This window comes from Crocuta crocuta, unplaced genomic scaffold (genome assembly GCF_008692635.1).
Source record: "Crocuta crocuta isolate KB4526 unplaced genomic scaffold, BGI_CrCroc_1.0 scaffold107, whole genome shotgun sequence".
NCBI lineage: Eukaryota > Metazoa > Chordata > Mammalia > Carnivora > Hyaenidae > Crocuta > Crocuta crocuta.
Genome location: NW_027531877.1, coordinates 3,101,669 through 3,118,556, shown reverse-complemented (window position 1 = coordinate 3,118,556; position 16,888 = coordinate 3,101,669). Strand labels below are relative to the sequence as shown.

The following is a 16,888-nucleotide window of genomic DNA, read 5'->3' as shown; positions in this document are numbered from 1 at the left end:
TGATTAGTGTTAACATATGTGAATAAGACTCTACCTTAACATCATTGCTCTCCTCATGATTTTTGTTGTTGTTGTTGTTGTTGTTGTTTTTCAGGCTAATAAGGTGGTAATTATTAAGTGTTCCCTTCCTCCCTTTTTCTTTCATGGTTATAAACTGGCAATTTCTTAAGTCACTCAAATTTAGAGGATTAGGAAACAATAAATGGATAATGCTAAATGAAAAAACAGATTAGAAAATAGAAGTGAATATTATACTAGTATCCTGAAAACTAATAAAGAGAAAGTAGTACAAAATTCTCCTGTTGGTTTAGAAAGACTGCTTTCTTTCCATTCTTTACCTGTTAATTCAGGCAGTCTAGACTTTAAGTCTATTTAGTATCTGATGTTACTCTCTAAAGTCAGCAATTATAATTGTCTACCACTCATTCTGTTTCTTTTGTTACCACATTCCTGGGTTTTCCAGGTGTATCGAGTTAGTATTTGTTGAAAGTTGTTTGTTATGATTACTTGTTTTCAGATCATCTTGGTGCATTAGTTTTGTTTTTTTATTTCTATAAGACGCTCATAAGTCAATCTGAATTCAGGATAAAGGAAATACTGGAGCTTGAAAGGCATCCTTCTCTTCCAAATTGTATTTAAAATTGGACACAGATGAAAATGGCAACTTTAAGCTAGTGCTTTCATTCATTGATAAAAATAGTCTAGGATGTTTTTTCTAAAATTAGATACATACTGATTTATAGTAAGAGTCTTAGTGATAAACGTTTCTGCTAATGATAGGACATGAAAGAAATATGAAAGAAAAAGGAGAATATAAATATTTAGAAGATGGAAAAAGAACATATTTAAAAAGAGGTTAAGCCGTTTATTTATTTATTTATTTATTTATTTATTTATTTATTTATTCATTTATTCATTCATTTATTTAGAGAGAATGAGCAGGGGAGAAGGGAGCAGAGCAAAAGAGAGAGAAAAAAATCTCAAGCAGGTTCCACACTCATTGTGGAGCCTGACCCAGGGCTCGATCCCACGACGCTGGGATTGTGACCCAAGCCAAATCAAGAGTCGGACACTTAACCAACTGAGCCACCCAGGCACCCCTTACTTAATTTCACTTTTAAATGATATGAAGGAAGAATCATGAGAGTTAAAGAGGCTTTTGTTAATATGTATGGTCCTGAAACTAGTTACTTTATTGTGATTGAAAAATTTCTCAGGAATGAAAATATGTTATAAATCTTTTTTAGTAAATGCTAATTAATTAAGAATTAGGGAACTTTGGAGAGTATGACTTTACTGTCCTGATGAAGAATTCACATAAACTTATATTCTGATTGAATCTTTATTTATATACTTTTGTTCCCAAAAATTCCTTTTTCAGTTTAGTGAATCCCATTGCCCTTCTTCCCAGGTCATTAGAAAAATAATGAGAAAAAAATCTACTCATGTATTTCATCCTATCCTGCCTGTCTCCAGGACTTTATTTCTGTAGTTATCTCTTCTTTCTTTTTAATCATGTATCACCAAATTTTTCCTTTAGTCACCTATTCCTCCCAGAATATAAATCTGTCTTTCAGTCTAAAAACAAAAGCTCATATGACCCTGCATTCCCCTCTAGCTGTTGCTTCCCTTTAAAGAAAAACTCTTTGAAAGAGTTTTCTGTGCTCACTGTTTCTACTTCTCCTTCCATTTTTGCCTTGAACTCATGTCTCTTAGGCTTTTGCCCCAGTCACTCCACTGACAACCAGTAACTCCTCTTCCTGCTCAGCCTATCAGTAGTATGAGCACATTTGGTCACTGCTTCCATCTTGAAACATTTTCTATACTTAACCTCTAAAACTCCATTTTCTCTTGATTCCTCTACATGACTGCTCTTTCTCACCGATAAATTATGGAGATATCCAGAGTTTTACTCAAGCCTCTTTTCTCTCTACCCTTATTCCCTAAATAATAACATGTAATCCCCTGGCTTTGTGTATTATCTATATGACGACTAGTCCCAATTTTGTATCTCTAGCACAGATCTCTCCCCTGAGATCCATACTTAGATATCTATCTGCCCCCTTTGCATCTCCCCTTGGATATCCACGGGGTATCTTAAATTGAAATTTATGAAAAACAAACACGTTTCCTTCCTCATCCACCCCCATCCCACCAACCTGCTTAACTTGCTCTTCTCCCAGGTTTCTCTATTTCAGAAGGTTGTAGCTCCAGTTTTCCATTTGCCCAGGCCTAAAACTTTGGAGTCATACTTGACTGTTCTTTTTTTTTTTCTCCCCTCACCCTCCATATCTGCTAAGCATATCAGCTGTACTTTTAAATTTTTAAAATTTATTTAAATTTTTTAAATTTATTTTAAAATAAATTGAGAATCTGACTACTTCTTACCACTTTCACCAAAAAGAATTATGTAAAGATGCTAACTTCTCACCTGGATTTTTATCATAGCCTCTCAACTAGTCTCACCATTTCTACTCTGTCTCTACTCTTCAGTAGTCTTTTTCTACTCTTAGCAGCCAGAGTGATATTTTTAAAACACAACATCCAAAAGCTTCTAGTGGTTTCTTTTCTCATTCAGAATAAAACAAGTCTTTATCATAGTCCTGGTTCTATATGATCTGACTCCTGCTTTCTCTCTGCTATTGTTCCCTACTACTTTCCTGCTTAATCAGTCCACTCCAGCCACACTGTCTTCCCTGCTTTTCCACAAAAATGGTAAGCACACTCATATCCCCAAGTCCTTGCACTAACTGTTAACTGTGTACGAAATGCCCTGTCTTTTCGCAGATATCCACATGGTTAGTAACACTAGAGAGGCCTTCTTTGGCTTTCTGCCCTCTCTCACCTCTACCAAATCTTACATGCACATATTCTCAGTCATCTAAATCTTTCAAGTTCTTAGTTTTGATACCGAGTTGAGAAATATTAAGGGGTATCTTGTTATTCTAATCTGTTTGGGTCCTGAGTTTCAAGATAACAAACATTTCCAAAAGTGTTTCCAAATTTATTTGGTTCTTAAATTCAGAGATTAAAAGTTCACTTGGTAAGGAATACTTGTATTTTTTTTTAACCCGTGTATCTGTCTCCCTTAAGAAGAATGTTAGCTCCTGAGAAAAGAAATGTTTCTTTGTTTTTGTTTTCTATAATTCTCTATTACTGTATTATCCCCAAGGCCTATAATAATTCCAAAGGTATAGTAAGTAGTCAGTAAACAGTGTTGAATGAATAAATGTGTTTATCCCTACTCCTCCCTAAATCTCATTAAAACAGTAGTAAAGAAATAACAAGCACAAGGGGACTATAGAAGAGACAACAGCAGACAAGAGATAGCAACAGATTGTTAGGTGCTGAAAAACTGGAAGATGGTTAGACCGACAGTAAAGTAGACAAAGCTGAAATGTAAGTCCTATAGAGAGGAATTCCACTACAAAAGAAGCCATTTTGAGCTACACATTGAAACCCTCAGCATTTGAAGGTTTTTGGGTCACTCACAAAGCAAGAGTAAGGAAAACGGCATAAAATGGGTAGAATTCTGTGGAAGTTTACATCAGGAGCAGTTATATAAACCCCTTTCCTCTTAAACCTTGCAAGAAATGGAAGAAACTGAATCATTCAGGCTCAGAACTCAGGCCCTCCAAACAGCAAAGGGTGGAAAAAAGGCTCTAGTCTGAAAAAAGGGACTAAGCAAAAGTGTATATGCTTATATACACTCCCTGTACCCCTCCAATTCTCTTATCTTTACTCTTTGGCTCCCAGAATGCTGACAACATAGGATAACAAAGGATTCTTCTCTGTAGAAACTGACAGGCCCAAGAGGAAAGACCTAGAGTCTTGGATATTTGGGTTCTACCAAAGAAATGGCAAGTGCTTTGCTTGTATCAGACCATTTAGATGTTTACTAAGTACACAGTTTTTTAGTGCTTTACTTTTAAATATTAAAAACTAGACAAAGATCTCTAGATATTTGTGGAAGACGCCTTACATAAAAATAAAACTGGGGCAAGAGAGAGGAGGAACTTGAAGAAACAAGAAAATAAGAGGGTATTAAAAAAAACTTCCAAAAAAATTATCTTCTCAAAGTGACATAAGACAGTGATATATCCATGAAATAGTATTTGGATACCAAGGAGGGAAAAAAAGGAGGGACCTTGGTCTTAGAAACCAAAAATATAGTAGATGGGACGCCTGGGTAGCTCAGTCAGTTAAGCATCTGACAAATGATTTTGGCTCAGGTCATGATCTCACAGTTTGTGAGTTCGATCCCTGCATCAGGCTCTGGGCTGACAGCAATGACATATCAGATAAAGGGCTAGTATCCAAAATCTATAAGGAACTCACCAAACTCCACACCCAAAAAACAAATAATCCAGTGAAGCAATGGGCAGAAGACATGAATAGACACTTCTCCAAAGAAGACATCCAGATGGCCAACAGACACATGAAATAATGCTCAGCGTCACTCATCATCAGGGAAATACAAATCAAAACCACACTGAGATACCACCTCATGCCGGTCAGAGTGGCTTAAATGAACAAATCAGGAGACTATAGTTGCTGGCAAGAATGTGGAGAAACAGGCACCCTGTCTTACACTGTTGGTGGGAATGCAAACTGGTCCAGCCACTCTGGAAAACAGTGCGGAAGTTCCTAAAAAAATTAAAAATAGAACTTCCCTATGACCCAGCAATAACACTGCTAGGACTTTACCCAAGGGATACAGGAGTGCTGATGCATAGGAGCACATGTCCCCCACTGTGCTGACAGCCCCATGTTGTGCTCTGCGCTCAGTGTAGAGCCTGCCTAAGATTCTTTCTCCCTCTCCTTTTGTCCCCACCCTGCTCTTGTGTGTATGTACATTCTATCTCTTTATCTAAAAAGAAAAGAAACCAAAAATATAATAGAAATTAAGAATTCAAAGAAAATTTGGAAGATAAAGCTAACTTCCCAAAAAGTAGATTAGAAATCATGGATGGATGGGAGGAAAAAAGGGAAAGAAAAAGGAACGAAGGAACGAAGGAAAAACAGGAGAGAAAAGATAAGAAAATTATAGCATTAATCCAAGTAGCCCAATAACTAAAAATAGTTTTATGGAACAGAGAGCATATGAAGGGAGAAGAAATTATGAAAGAAATAATTTAAGAAATTTCCTGCAAACCAAAGAACATGAGTTTCTAGATACATAAAACCGAAAGTGCCCAGCACTGTGAATGAAACCCATACCAGCACATATCATCATAAGATTTTAGAGCACAAATAAAGACAAGACCCTGAAAGCTTCTAGGTACCAAGAACAGGTCTATACAAAAGATCTGGAGTCAGACTGGTGTCAGACTTTAACAACTCTGAAAGCTAGAAGAGAAAAGAAGGGTCTTGGCGGTCTCAGAAGAAATTATTTTAACCTAAAATTCCAAATCCTACCATACCCTCACTGAAGTGGGAGAGTACTAAAACTATTTTCAGAAAGTNAATGTGCTCCACCAAAAAGCAGTAAATTGCAAATTCCTTGGAGTGGCGGTGAAGGGATATCCTAGGAAACAGCTGTGCAGCAGGCCTAGCGAGCAACCTGCCCAGACCACAGCAGCAGACAGAGTGCCCCGGGAAGCATTTTTTTCCAAAAGGAAAATGAAATGGAAAAGATTGTTTGATGGGTTGTATGGATAGAGTGGGTAAAGTTTTACCATTCTTTTGGAGAGTTTGAGGAAAAATTAGTGTTAACTAGGCAGGCAAGCAAAAAGGAAAAACCTCCGTATCTCCATAAAAACAGGCCAAAAAAAGTGTTTTTATATAAGAAAATATAATAATAACTATGAATAATACAGAATACTCATCAAAATTAAAACAGTTTTGATTTTGTAAAAAATCAAACTTTGAATTGTGATTATATAGGGAGGGTTAGATATGAGAAAATGTGAGTGATGGTAGTAACAGAAAAGGAGTAGTCTTCAGGTGGAAAAGCAAAGGATTATGTCTAAATTTTTAAAAATAAGGGAAAAGGAATATAAGCATATTAAAAATAAGTTACAATTAGTTACTTCTGGGAAACAGGCTATAGGATGGGAGGTATGAAGCAAGAGAATACTGGTTTTTTTTTGTTGGGAGCCCTGTAATACTATTTAACTTTTAACAATTAGTACACATTTAAGACTTCCATTAAGATTACATTTTAAAAATGAAAACCTATTGAATGTTTTGTAACTGATTTCAGAAAGATTTCAGACACTGATCTTCAACAATTATGGGGTGATTTTCCATTTGATAGCAGGATTGTGTTCATTTGCAACCAGAAAAAAATAATTTTCTACCACATATGCTTTAAATAGTTCTGTTATTAACTTTCCATTAGGAGCAGACTGCATTCTACCATGCACTCATTGATACTTAATAATGCCTCCAAACATAATGGAATTTCTCTTCTCGTATTTTTTATATATAGGCCCCACATTTTTTTTGTTTTTGCTTTTGAACTTTTTATTGAAGCATCATACACATAAAAAAAGTGTACAACTCATAAGTATACATCACAAAGGACATACCAGATACCTAGCACCAGATAAAAAACTAGCACTCCAGAAGTACCTCTCATTATGCCTACCAGACACTGTTTCCCTACAGTGATAACCACTGTTCTAACTCCTAGCCCCAAAAGGGGTTGTCTTGTTTTTTTTTTTAACATCATGTAAAAGGAATATAGAACATACATTCTTTTGTGTCTGGCTTCTTTCAGTCAACATTATATTGTGATACTGATCCATATTGTTATGTCAGCTTATAGTTCATTCATTCTCGTTGGTATCTCTATATTCAATGTGGGTATCTCTAAAACTATACCCACAATTTGTTTTATCTTTTACTATTAAGGGACATTTATCTCCATTTGTATAGTATTATGTTTATTGCAGTACTCTATTCTCCTACATATCTTTGATGAAAATATGGCAGCTTTCTTTTGAGTATAAACCTAGGAGTGGAATTGCAAGGTCATAGGGTATGCGTATACTCTGCTTTGGTGGATATTACCAAATGACTTTCCAAAATGGTTATACACTTTATATGGATGAAGTGCCTATGAAATATATCTCAGTAAAACTGTTGAAAAGAAACTCAACAGTTTTTTTTTTTTTTTAATGTTTATTAGAGAGAGAGAGCACACAAGCGAGCATGAGCAGGGGAGGGGCAGAGAGAACGGGAAACACAGAATGGGAAGCAGGCTCCAGCCTCTGAGCTGTCAGCACAGAGCCTGCCACAAGGGCTTGAACTCACTGACTGCAAGATCATTACCTGATACAAAGTTGGACACTTACTGACTGAGACACCAAGGCGCCCTTCAGGTTTTTAAAACAATTGCTCAAAAAGAGTTTTTGTTGGCTAATTGGAAAAAGCTGGATATTCACTCTAATTTGAGGAGTTAGAAACAACACTGGTATCCCTTGACATAGCTAGAAACGGGTCAACTAACAAGTTGCTTCAGAAAGCATTTAATGATGATAGAGGTTGATTGCTTTGAAACACAGGAAAGATCAGCTATACTGAAGAGAGCTTATTGAAAACTAATAGATCTTAGCAAAAAACAAAATCATTCTGAAGAACAATTTAAAATCAAATTTTGACCACTGATATGGCTGAAGTCCTTTATTCTGAATATAAATTAATACCTGTGATTGTGTGTCATACATTGTCAAAAAAGACATGGCTCACGGCACTCCAGAAGCTTACAGTTGAGCAGTAAGAACAGTTTGTTAATTAATGATAATACTGCAGAGATATATAAAAGACATAATAATATAGAGGAATTGCTTGTAAATAAGAATTGGAAATCAGGGGCATCTGGGTGGCTCAGTCGAGCATCTGACTCTTGATTTTGGCTGAAGCCATGATCCCAAGATCCCGAGTCAGGCTCTCCTCTGTTTCTCTCCCTTTGCCCCTCTCTCCCACTTGCACTTTATTAATAATAATAATAATAAAGTAGAAATCAGATATGGGTTCTAAACAGAGAATGTTTTAAGGGCCAAAAGGAGTTCCTTAAATGGAGACTTGGAGGAAGGGGTGTATTCCAGGTCAATAGAACAACATGTGTAAGCAGTACCTAAGACCTGAGATAACATGACCCATTTAGGAAATTACAAGAATTTGGGTGGCTGCAATGAAAGAATACTTATTTGGGGAAGTGACTGGAGATAAAGATAAAGAGGCAAAGCCTAGTTATGAAGAACTTTCTATTTAAGTTAGAAATAATTTTAGTGTTTGAAAGAGTCTTTCTCTTATTTTAAGGTTGGCTGAAGTAGGAGATAGTCCTGTATGTCTCCAGGAGGTCAGTAAGGTAGAGGAAAAGTAGTCATATAATTCCCTGCCTAAAAGTAGGGTTCATAATAGAGCTGCTACGATCAAATTAATATTAATAATAATAATAAAAGCTGAAGTCAGATGTGCTGTAGTCTCATTTATTCACTCTCTGAATCAACAGAAAATGTAGAAAAGCAATGTTAATGAAAACACTGTCAGAACCTGGGGATATAGCTAAAGTACTGCTGAGGTGTTAATTCACACCTGGGTAATGAGTGATCTAGGTTGTATATTTTTGGCTCCTTGGACATAAATGAATTGACTGTAAATGTGTAGATTTCTTTTGGGGAACTCTGTTCTGTTCCATTGATCTCCCTGCCTCTTTTTTGCCAGTACCATAGTGTTTTGATTACTATAGCTTTGTACTATAGTTTGAATCTGGGATTGTGATGCCTTCAGCCTTGTTTTTCCTCAAGAATGCTTTGGCTTTGGGGGTCTTTTGTGATGTCATATACATTCTAGGATTGTTCTATTTCTGTGAATAATGTTTTAATCTTCATAGGGATTACATTGAATTGCTTTAGGTAGCATGCATATTTTAATAAGACTAATTCTCCAAATACACAGACATAGCATATCTTCCTGTTTATTTGTGTCTTCTTCGATTTCTTTCATTACTCTCAATTGTCACCTTATGGGCCTTTCACCTCTTTGGTTAAATTTATTCTCATGTACTTTATTCATTTTGATACTATTGTAAATGGATTGTTTTCCTAATTTCTCTTTCTAATGAGTCATTTTTAGTGTATAGAAGTACAACAGGGGTGGCTCAGAGTCCAACATCAGCTCAAGACATGATCTCGTGGTCAAGACATGATCTCGTGGTTCATGAGTTTGAGCCCTGCATCAGGCTCTGCATTGCACTAAGAACACGAAGCCTGCTTAGGATCTTCTGTATCCCTCTCGCTGCCCCTCTCCCACTCGCACTCTCTTTCTTAAAAATAAATAAATATAAGCTTTAAAAAAAGTGCAACAGATATTTGCATGTTGATTTTGTATCCTGAAATTTTACTGAATTTATTTCTTAGTTCTAATAGTTCTTTGGTGGAGTCTTTAGAGTTTCCTATATATAATATCCTGTCATCTGCAAATAGGGATGGTTTTACTTCTTTCTTCCTGATTTGGGTGCTTTTTGTTTCTTTTTCTTGTTTAATTGCTGTGGCTAGGATTTCTAGTACTGTTCTGAATAAGAATGGTGAGAATGGGCATCCTTGTGTTGTTCCTAATCTTAGTGAAAAAGATTTCAGCTTTTCACTGTTGAGTATGATGTTGGCTATGCCCTTTATTATGTTGATGTACATTCCCTCCATACCCAGTTTGTTGAGGTTGTTTATCATAAATGGATGTTGAAATTTGTAAAATGCTTTTCTATATCCATTGAGATGGTCATATGATTTTTTATGCCTCATTTTATTAATATGGGGTATCACATTGATTGAATTCTAGATGTTGAACTATCCTTGCAACCCTCAAATAAATCCCACTTAATCATGCCATATTCTTTTAATGTATTATTGAAAATCGTTTGCTAATGTTTTCAGAATTTTTGCATCTGTGTTCATCACGGATATTGGCCTGTAATTTTCTTGTAGTGTCCTTGTCTGGATTTGATATCAGGGTAATATTGGCCTCGTAGTGTGAGTTTGGAAGTGTTCCCTCCTCTTTTATTTTTTGGAAGAGTTTAAAAAGGATTAATATTAATTCTTCTTCAAATGTTTGGTAGAAATCACCAGTGAAGACATCTGGTCCTGTCTGGACTTGTCTTTACTGGGAGATTTTTTATTACTAATTTAATCTCCTCACTAGAAATTGGTATGTTCATATTTTCTATTTACGATTCAGCCTTGGTAGTTTGTATGTTTCTAAAAATGTATCCATTTCTTCTACGCTGTCTAATTTGTTGGTATATAATTCTTTACAGTAGTCTCTTATAGATTTGTATTAGTGTGGTATCACTTGTGAAATCTCCTCTTTCATTTATAATTTTTTTTAATTTTTAAATTTTATTGTGAAGAGAAAGAGAGCACATGAGTGGGAGAGAAGGGCAGAGAGCGAAAAAGAATCCCAAGTGGGCTGTGGGCTCTACACACAGTGCAAGGATCAGTCCCACGACCCCTAGATCATGACCTAAGCCAAAATCAAAAGTCAGACACTCAACTGACTGAGCCACCCAGGTTCACCTAGTTATAATTTATTTAAGTCCTCTCTCTTTTTTCTTGTTTAATACAGCTAAGGTTCTATTTTGTTTATCTTTTTAAAAAAATAGCTCTTTTAGTGTCTCTTTCATTTATTTCTGCTCTCCTTTCATTTCTATTCTCTTGTTATTTTTACTTTCGTATACTACTTCAGGTTAATTTGTTCTTTTCTCTTATTATTACTTGAGGTGTAAAGTTGGGTTGTTTATTTGAGGTCTTATTTTCTAATGTGGATGTTTAGTCCTATAATTTTCTCTCCTAGAACTGTTTTTGCTTCATCTTTTAAGTTTTGATATGTTGTGTTTCCATTTTCATTTGTCTCAAGATAATTGATTTCTCTTTTGATTCCTTCTTTGGCTCATTGGTTGTTCAGTAACATGTTATTTAATCTCCACATCTGTGAATTTCCATTTTTTTCTTGTAATTGATTTCATGCCATCATGATTGGAAAACATGCTTGGTATGATTTCAAGCCTTTTAAATTTGTTGAGACGTGTTTAGTAGGCTAATATGTGTTGTATCCTAGAGATGTTCCATGTGCACTTGAGAAGAATGAGTATTCTGTTATGACATGGAATGTTCTGGAAATGTCTGTTAAGTACATCTGGTCTAATGTGTCATTTAAATCCAATATTTCCTTTTTGATTTTCTATCTAGATTATCTATTCACTGTGTAAAGTAGTATTGAAGTCTTCTACTTTTATTATATTATTATCTATTTCTCCCATCAGATCTGTTCATATTTGCTTTATATGTTTAGGACTCCCATGTTGGAAGCATAAATATTTGCAAATGTTATACTTGATGAGTTGATCACTTTATCCTGTAATGACCTTCCTTGTCTTTTATTACAATCTGAGATTTAAAGTTTATTTTGTCAGATATACATATATAGCCCTGCTTTATTTTGGTTTACATTTGCATGGAATATCTTTTTCCATCCCATCACTTTTAGTCTATGTGTATGCTTAGAGCTGAAGTGACTCAGTCTCTTGTAGGCAGCATCTGGTTAGGTCTTATTATTTTATCTATTCAGCCTCTCTGTATTTTGGTCGGAGAATTTACTCCATTTACATTTAAAATAATTATTGATACATATAGACTTAATATTGCCATTTTATTAATTGATTTCTGGTTGTTTTGTAATTCCTTTGTTTCATTCTTTTTCTTTTGCTCTCTTCCTTTGTGATCTGATGACTCTGAATTTTTACCAAGTTTTTCAATTGTTTCTCTGCAAAGAATATGGTCATGCATATAATATTTTATCATCTTTCTAAAAATTGTACCTCTATTACTTTTACATAAATATAATGCTGACTGTTGATCTGAAGTGATCAGTTTATCCTTTTTTTTATTTTTATTTTCTTAATGTTTTATTTCTTTCTGAGAGAGAAAGAGAGAGGCAGCATGAGCAGGAGAGGGTCAGAGAGAGAGGGAGATACAGAATCCAAAGCAGGCTCCAGGCTCTGAGTTAGCTAATCAGCACAGAGCCTGATGCGGGGCTCGAACCCGCAAACTGTGAGATCATGACCTGAGCTAAAGTCAGACACTTAACTGACTGAGCCACCCAGGCGCCCTTGATCAGCTTATCCTTGAATGCCCAATTTATTAAGAGTTAATGGGGGCAGGGGCAGTAGGGTGTGCAACTCTTTATCTCAGGGTTGTAAGTTCGAGCTTGAGCTCCGAGCTCCACGTTGGGTGTAGAGACTACTTAAAAATCAAAAAAGATTTTTTTAAAAAGCTGATTTTTTAAAGCAGAAGTGGGAGTTACCCCCACATTTTATTTTATTCGTTAGATGTAAAAAGTTTAAAAGATTATAGGCAGAAAAGGGGAGAATTTTGCTAAAGAAAAATATACTTAATGGAAAACTAAAGTATATAATTTTTAGTATCTTACATCCTAATTTATTTTAGAAGCTATTGCTTGATTCTGAGTTATTCTTATTGCCTTCCCTAAAATATTATGGCAAAAAGTCAGTAGACTTTCTTTTCTTGTTTCTACTTTTTACTTACACTAAGGAGTCTCCCTGAGATGAGTTGTTCTCCACTTTGGCACCTACTCTGCCTAGATCTAGCACTGTTTTCATGTAAATGATGGCCCGTTCACCCTTACAGCAATTTTCCATTTTTGTGTTAGCAGATCTCAAAGAGAGAAATTGGCAATGCTTTTGAAATATTGTGTTATTGTTCTTATTTCATCTAACTTTGGATTTATTGTAGAATTTAGAGAATTTATTTAAGTGTTTAATTTAAAATAAATCCCACTAGACATGGGGTACCTGGGTAGCTCAGTCAGTTGAGCATCTGACTCTTGATTTCACCTCAGGTCATGATCTCATGATTTGTGAGTTCAAGCCCTGTGTAGGTCCATGCGCTGACAGCATGGAGCCTGCTTGGGATTCTCTTTCTCCCTCTCTTTATGCACCTTCACAACTTGTGCACTCGCGCTCTCTCGCTTGCTCTCTCTCTCTCTCTCTCTCTCAAAGTAAATAAGCATTTAAAAAAATAAAATAAATCCCATTAGTCAGAAATAACCATTATTTAAACTTTGGTGATTATCCCTCCATCATTTTTCTAAGCATATAAACATATATATGCACACAGAATTTTTAAAATAAATGTAAAATCATACTATACATGCTTTTTGAATCATGTACATTCGCCATAGCATAAAATCATTATCTAGAATGTAATTCTTACATACTGTATACCACTGGGCAACTATATCATAGTTTAGCCATTTCCCTTTGCATAGACATTTAAGTTATTTCTAGTTTTTTTAAGCAATGCTTTTTAGATTACCCTTTGAAAAATGTTAAATGACTTATTGTCCTTTTTCTGATTCCTTTTCTAAAAGTGTTTTTCTGGAAGATTCAAGTATTAGAAGAGGAAGACCTTTAGAGTCAGACCTAAAATTGAATCATGCTGCACCACATACTAGTTGTGTGACCTCAAACAGGAATAACTGATGTAAAGTATCCTCACAGAGTAGTCTTCTTTTGATTCTTTTTTTTTTTTTCTTCTCTTTTCAAGTACTTCGCTCAAGTACAATGCTAGCCTTGAGGAACTTTTTAAAGGTGTTTTAATATTCTTATTCCCTGGATAAAGCAGAGACAACTAATTTTTCGTAATCAACTTTTGGCCACTAACATTCATTTTCTACTTGTCAGTTTAATGTGATTTTTTTTCACTGTTTTTCTCCTAGAGATAAGATTTCAGTTTCCACAGCTGACGGGAGTGCTTACCCTTGCTTTCTTTATTCATAATTGTATTATCACACTCTTGAAGAACAACAAGAACCAAGAAAACAATGTGAGTAATTGTCAGAGGAATTGTATTTTGATATTGGATCTTAATTCGTAAATTTAAGCTATAGAACAGTGGTCTGAGGAAACTTACTGTAAAGGTTTTGATGGTAAATATTTTAGGCCTTGTGGGCCTACATATAGGCCTACATTATAACTACATAACTCTGCTGCTATGTCATGAAAGTAACCACCAACACTATATAAGCAAATGGACGGCGGCTGTGTTTCAAGAAAACTTTATTTACAAAAACAGACAGTGGGCCAGATTTTATCATGGACCATAGTTTGTCAACTCCTGTTGTAATTACTAAAAATGTAAAGAGGCATAGCTAATAGCCAACAGTGGTGTAAAATCTTTTATCTAAAAGATCACAGGGGTGCCTGGGTGGCTCAGTTGGTTAAGCGTCCAACTTCAGCTCAGGTCATGATCTCATGGTTTGTGGGTTTGAGCCCCACATTGGGCTCTGTGCTGACAGCTAGCTCAGAGCCTGGAGCCTGTTTCAGATTCTGTACCTCCTTTTCTCTCTGACCTTCCCCTGCTCACGCTGTCTCTCTCTCTGCCTCAGAAATAAATAAAACATTAAAAAATTAAAAAAAATAAAACAGGCCAGTGCAAGCTGAAGCCTTTAAAAGATCGTAGAAAAAATGAAACAGAATTGATGAGACAAATGATAAACAAATAGCAAGATAACAGATTTAAACCCAATCAGGTTAGCAATAAGTTTAGGTAGAAATGGTCTAAATGCTGCGATTAAAAGATATCAGACTGAGGCACCTAGGAGCGTCCAACTCTTGATTTTGGGTTAGGTTACGATCTCATGGTTCATGAGTTTGAGCCCCACACTGGGTTCTGTGCTGATAGTGCAGAGCCTGCTTGGGACTCTCTCTCTGCCTCTCTCTCTCGCTCTGTGTCTCTCTCAAAATAAATAAAAATTTAAATATATATATATCAAACTTATGAAACTACAAGACCTAACTACAGTTGACCTTGAACAAAGTAGGGATTAAAGGGTCCTGACCACCACATCCTCCACTGCCACAGTCATAAACTTGTGTATAACTTTCCCCCAGAGCTTAATTGCTAATAGCCTACTGTTGGCCAGAAGTTTCACTGATAACATAAATAGTTGATTAACATATATGTTATATGTATTATGTATTACATACTGTATTCTTATAATAAAGTAAGTTAGAGAAAGGAAAATGTTACTTGGAAAATCATAAGGAAGAGAAACTGTTGGAAAAAATCTGCATATAAGTGGACCTATGCAGTTCAAACTCCTGTTGTTCAATGGTCAACTGTATGCGTTGTCTGGAAGAAACTTAGTTTAAAAATAAAGATATGCCATACTGACACTAGACATAAAAAAGGTAGAGTAACGGTTTTAGACAAAGTCAACTTCAGAACAAGAATTATTGCTGGAGATAAAGGGCAATATTACATAATGGTCTTTAGGGATCAGTTCATCAAGAAGACAATAGTAATCATAAATATGTATGTACCCAGTGACAGAGCCTCCAAATAAGTTTAGCAATTTTCAGGGCACCTTGGTGGCTCAGTTGGTTAAGCGTCCAACTTCGGCTCAGGTCATGATCTCACAGTCTGTAAGTTTGAGAGCCTGGAGCTCTCAGAGCTTAGAGCTTGCTTCTGATTCTGTGTCTCCCTCTCACGACCACTCCCTCACTTATTCTCTTGCTCTCTCTCTCTCTCTCTCTCTCTCTCTCAAAAATAAACTTTTTTTTTTAAATGGAACAACTATCAAAGCAGAAAGGAGTAGACAAATCCACAATTATAATGGGAGATTTTATTACCTCTCCCTTAATAATTGATAGAATAGAAAATTATTAAGGATAATAAGGATATAGAAAGCCAAAACAGTAGAAACCTACTTGATGTAATTATCATTTATAAAGGTCTGCTCTCAAGCAACAACTGAATGCACATTCTTTTCAAATGCTCGTGGAACATACAACATAGACTATATGCTAGGAAATGAATAATAAATCTCAATAAATTTAAAAGGATTGAAGTCATACCAGATAGGTTCTTTCATCACATTGAAGTGAATTTAAAAATCAGTAACAGAAAGAAATTTGGAAAATTGACAAATACGTGGAAATTAAGTAACAGCCTCCTAAGTAAGCAATGAGTCAGAGAAGAAATCACAAGGAAAATTGGAAAATACTTCAAGATTACTGAAAATGAAGATACAGCATAACAAAACTTATGGGATGCAACCAAAGCAGTGCTTAAAGGGCAATATATAGCTATAAGTACCTACATTAAAAAGGAAGAAAGATCTTGGGGCGCCTGGGTGGCTCAGTTGGTTGAGCGTCCGACTTCGGCTCAGGTCACGATCTCATGGATTCGATCTCATGGGTTCGTGGGTTCGAGCCCCGTGTCAGGCTCTGTGCTGACGGCTAGCTCAGAGCCTGGAGCCTGTTTCATATTCTGTGTCTCCCTCTCTCTCTGACCCTCCCCTGCTCACGCTGTCTCTCTGCCTCAGAAATAAATAAAGCATTTTAAAAAAAAAAAAAAAAGGAAGAAGAAAGATCTCAAATCGGTAACTTAACTTCTACCTTAAGATAGTGAAGAAGAGTGAACTGAACCCAAATCAAGGAAAGTTAAGCAGTTACTATGGCCTGTCTGCAGAATTTGAACTCAGTTTGGGCATCTAACCACGTAAATGAAAACCATGGGGAAGCCCGAATAGAGGCTTATACGATTGTTACTGAAATAAAAAGGAAGAAGAGTTCATTGCCTAGGGATTCTGAGAAGGCTTCAAGTAATGTTTGGCAGAGTCATTTTGAAGGCAAAAATCCTAAGTAGAAGGAAGTTAGCTCTCAAATTAGGGCAAGAATATAAGTCAAAGTCTACCATTTTCATGTTTACTATTATCTGGTAACATATCTGGCATATTGCCTGTGAATGGAGTTAGAATTGAGTAAATCTGGATTTTCCAAATTTTCTAACTTGGTAATCTTCAATTTTTTTGATATGTAAAAATAGTATTATTTGATAGCTGCCTCTCAGGGTTTTAATCA

General features: G+C 35.7%; 1 protein-coding gene across 3 annotated transcripts in view; it reads left to right on the top strand.

Annotated features, from left to right (window-relative positions):
• The window catches only part of SLC38A9 (solute carrier family 38 member 9), a 78,807-nt gene that overhangs the window by 47,131 nt on the left and 14,788 nt on the right, over nt 1-16,888 (top strand). For all 3 annotated transcript variants that reach the window (XM_077773000.1, XM_077772999.1, XM_077773001.1), the window contains one exon: nt 13,741-13,847. In XM_077773000.1, the coding sequence (XP_077629126.1) occupies nt 13,741-13,847 (107 nt within the window). The remainder of the gene's footprint in view (nt 1-13,740; nt 13,848-16,888) is intronic.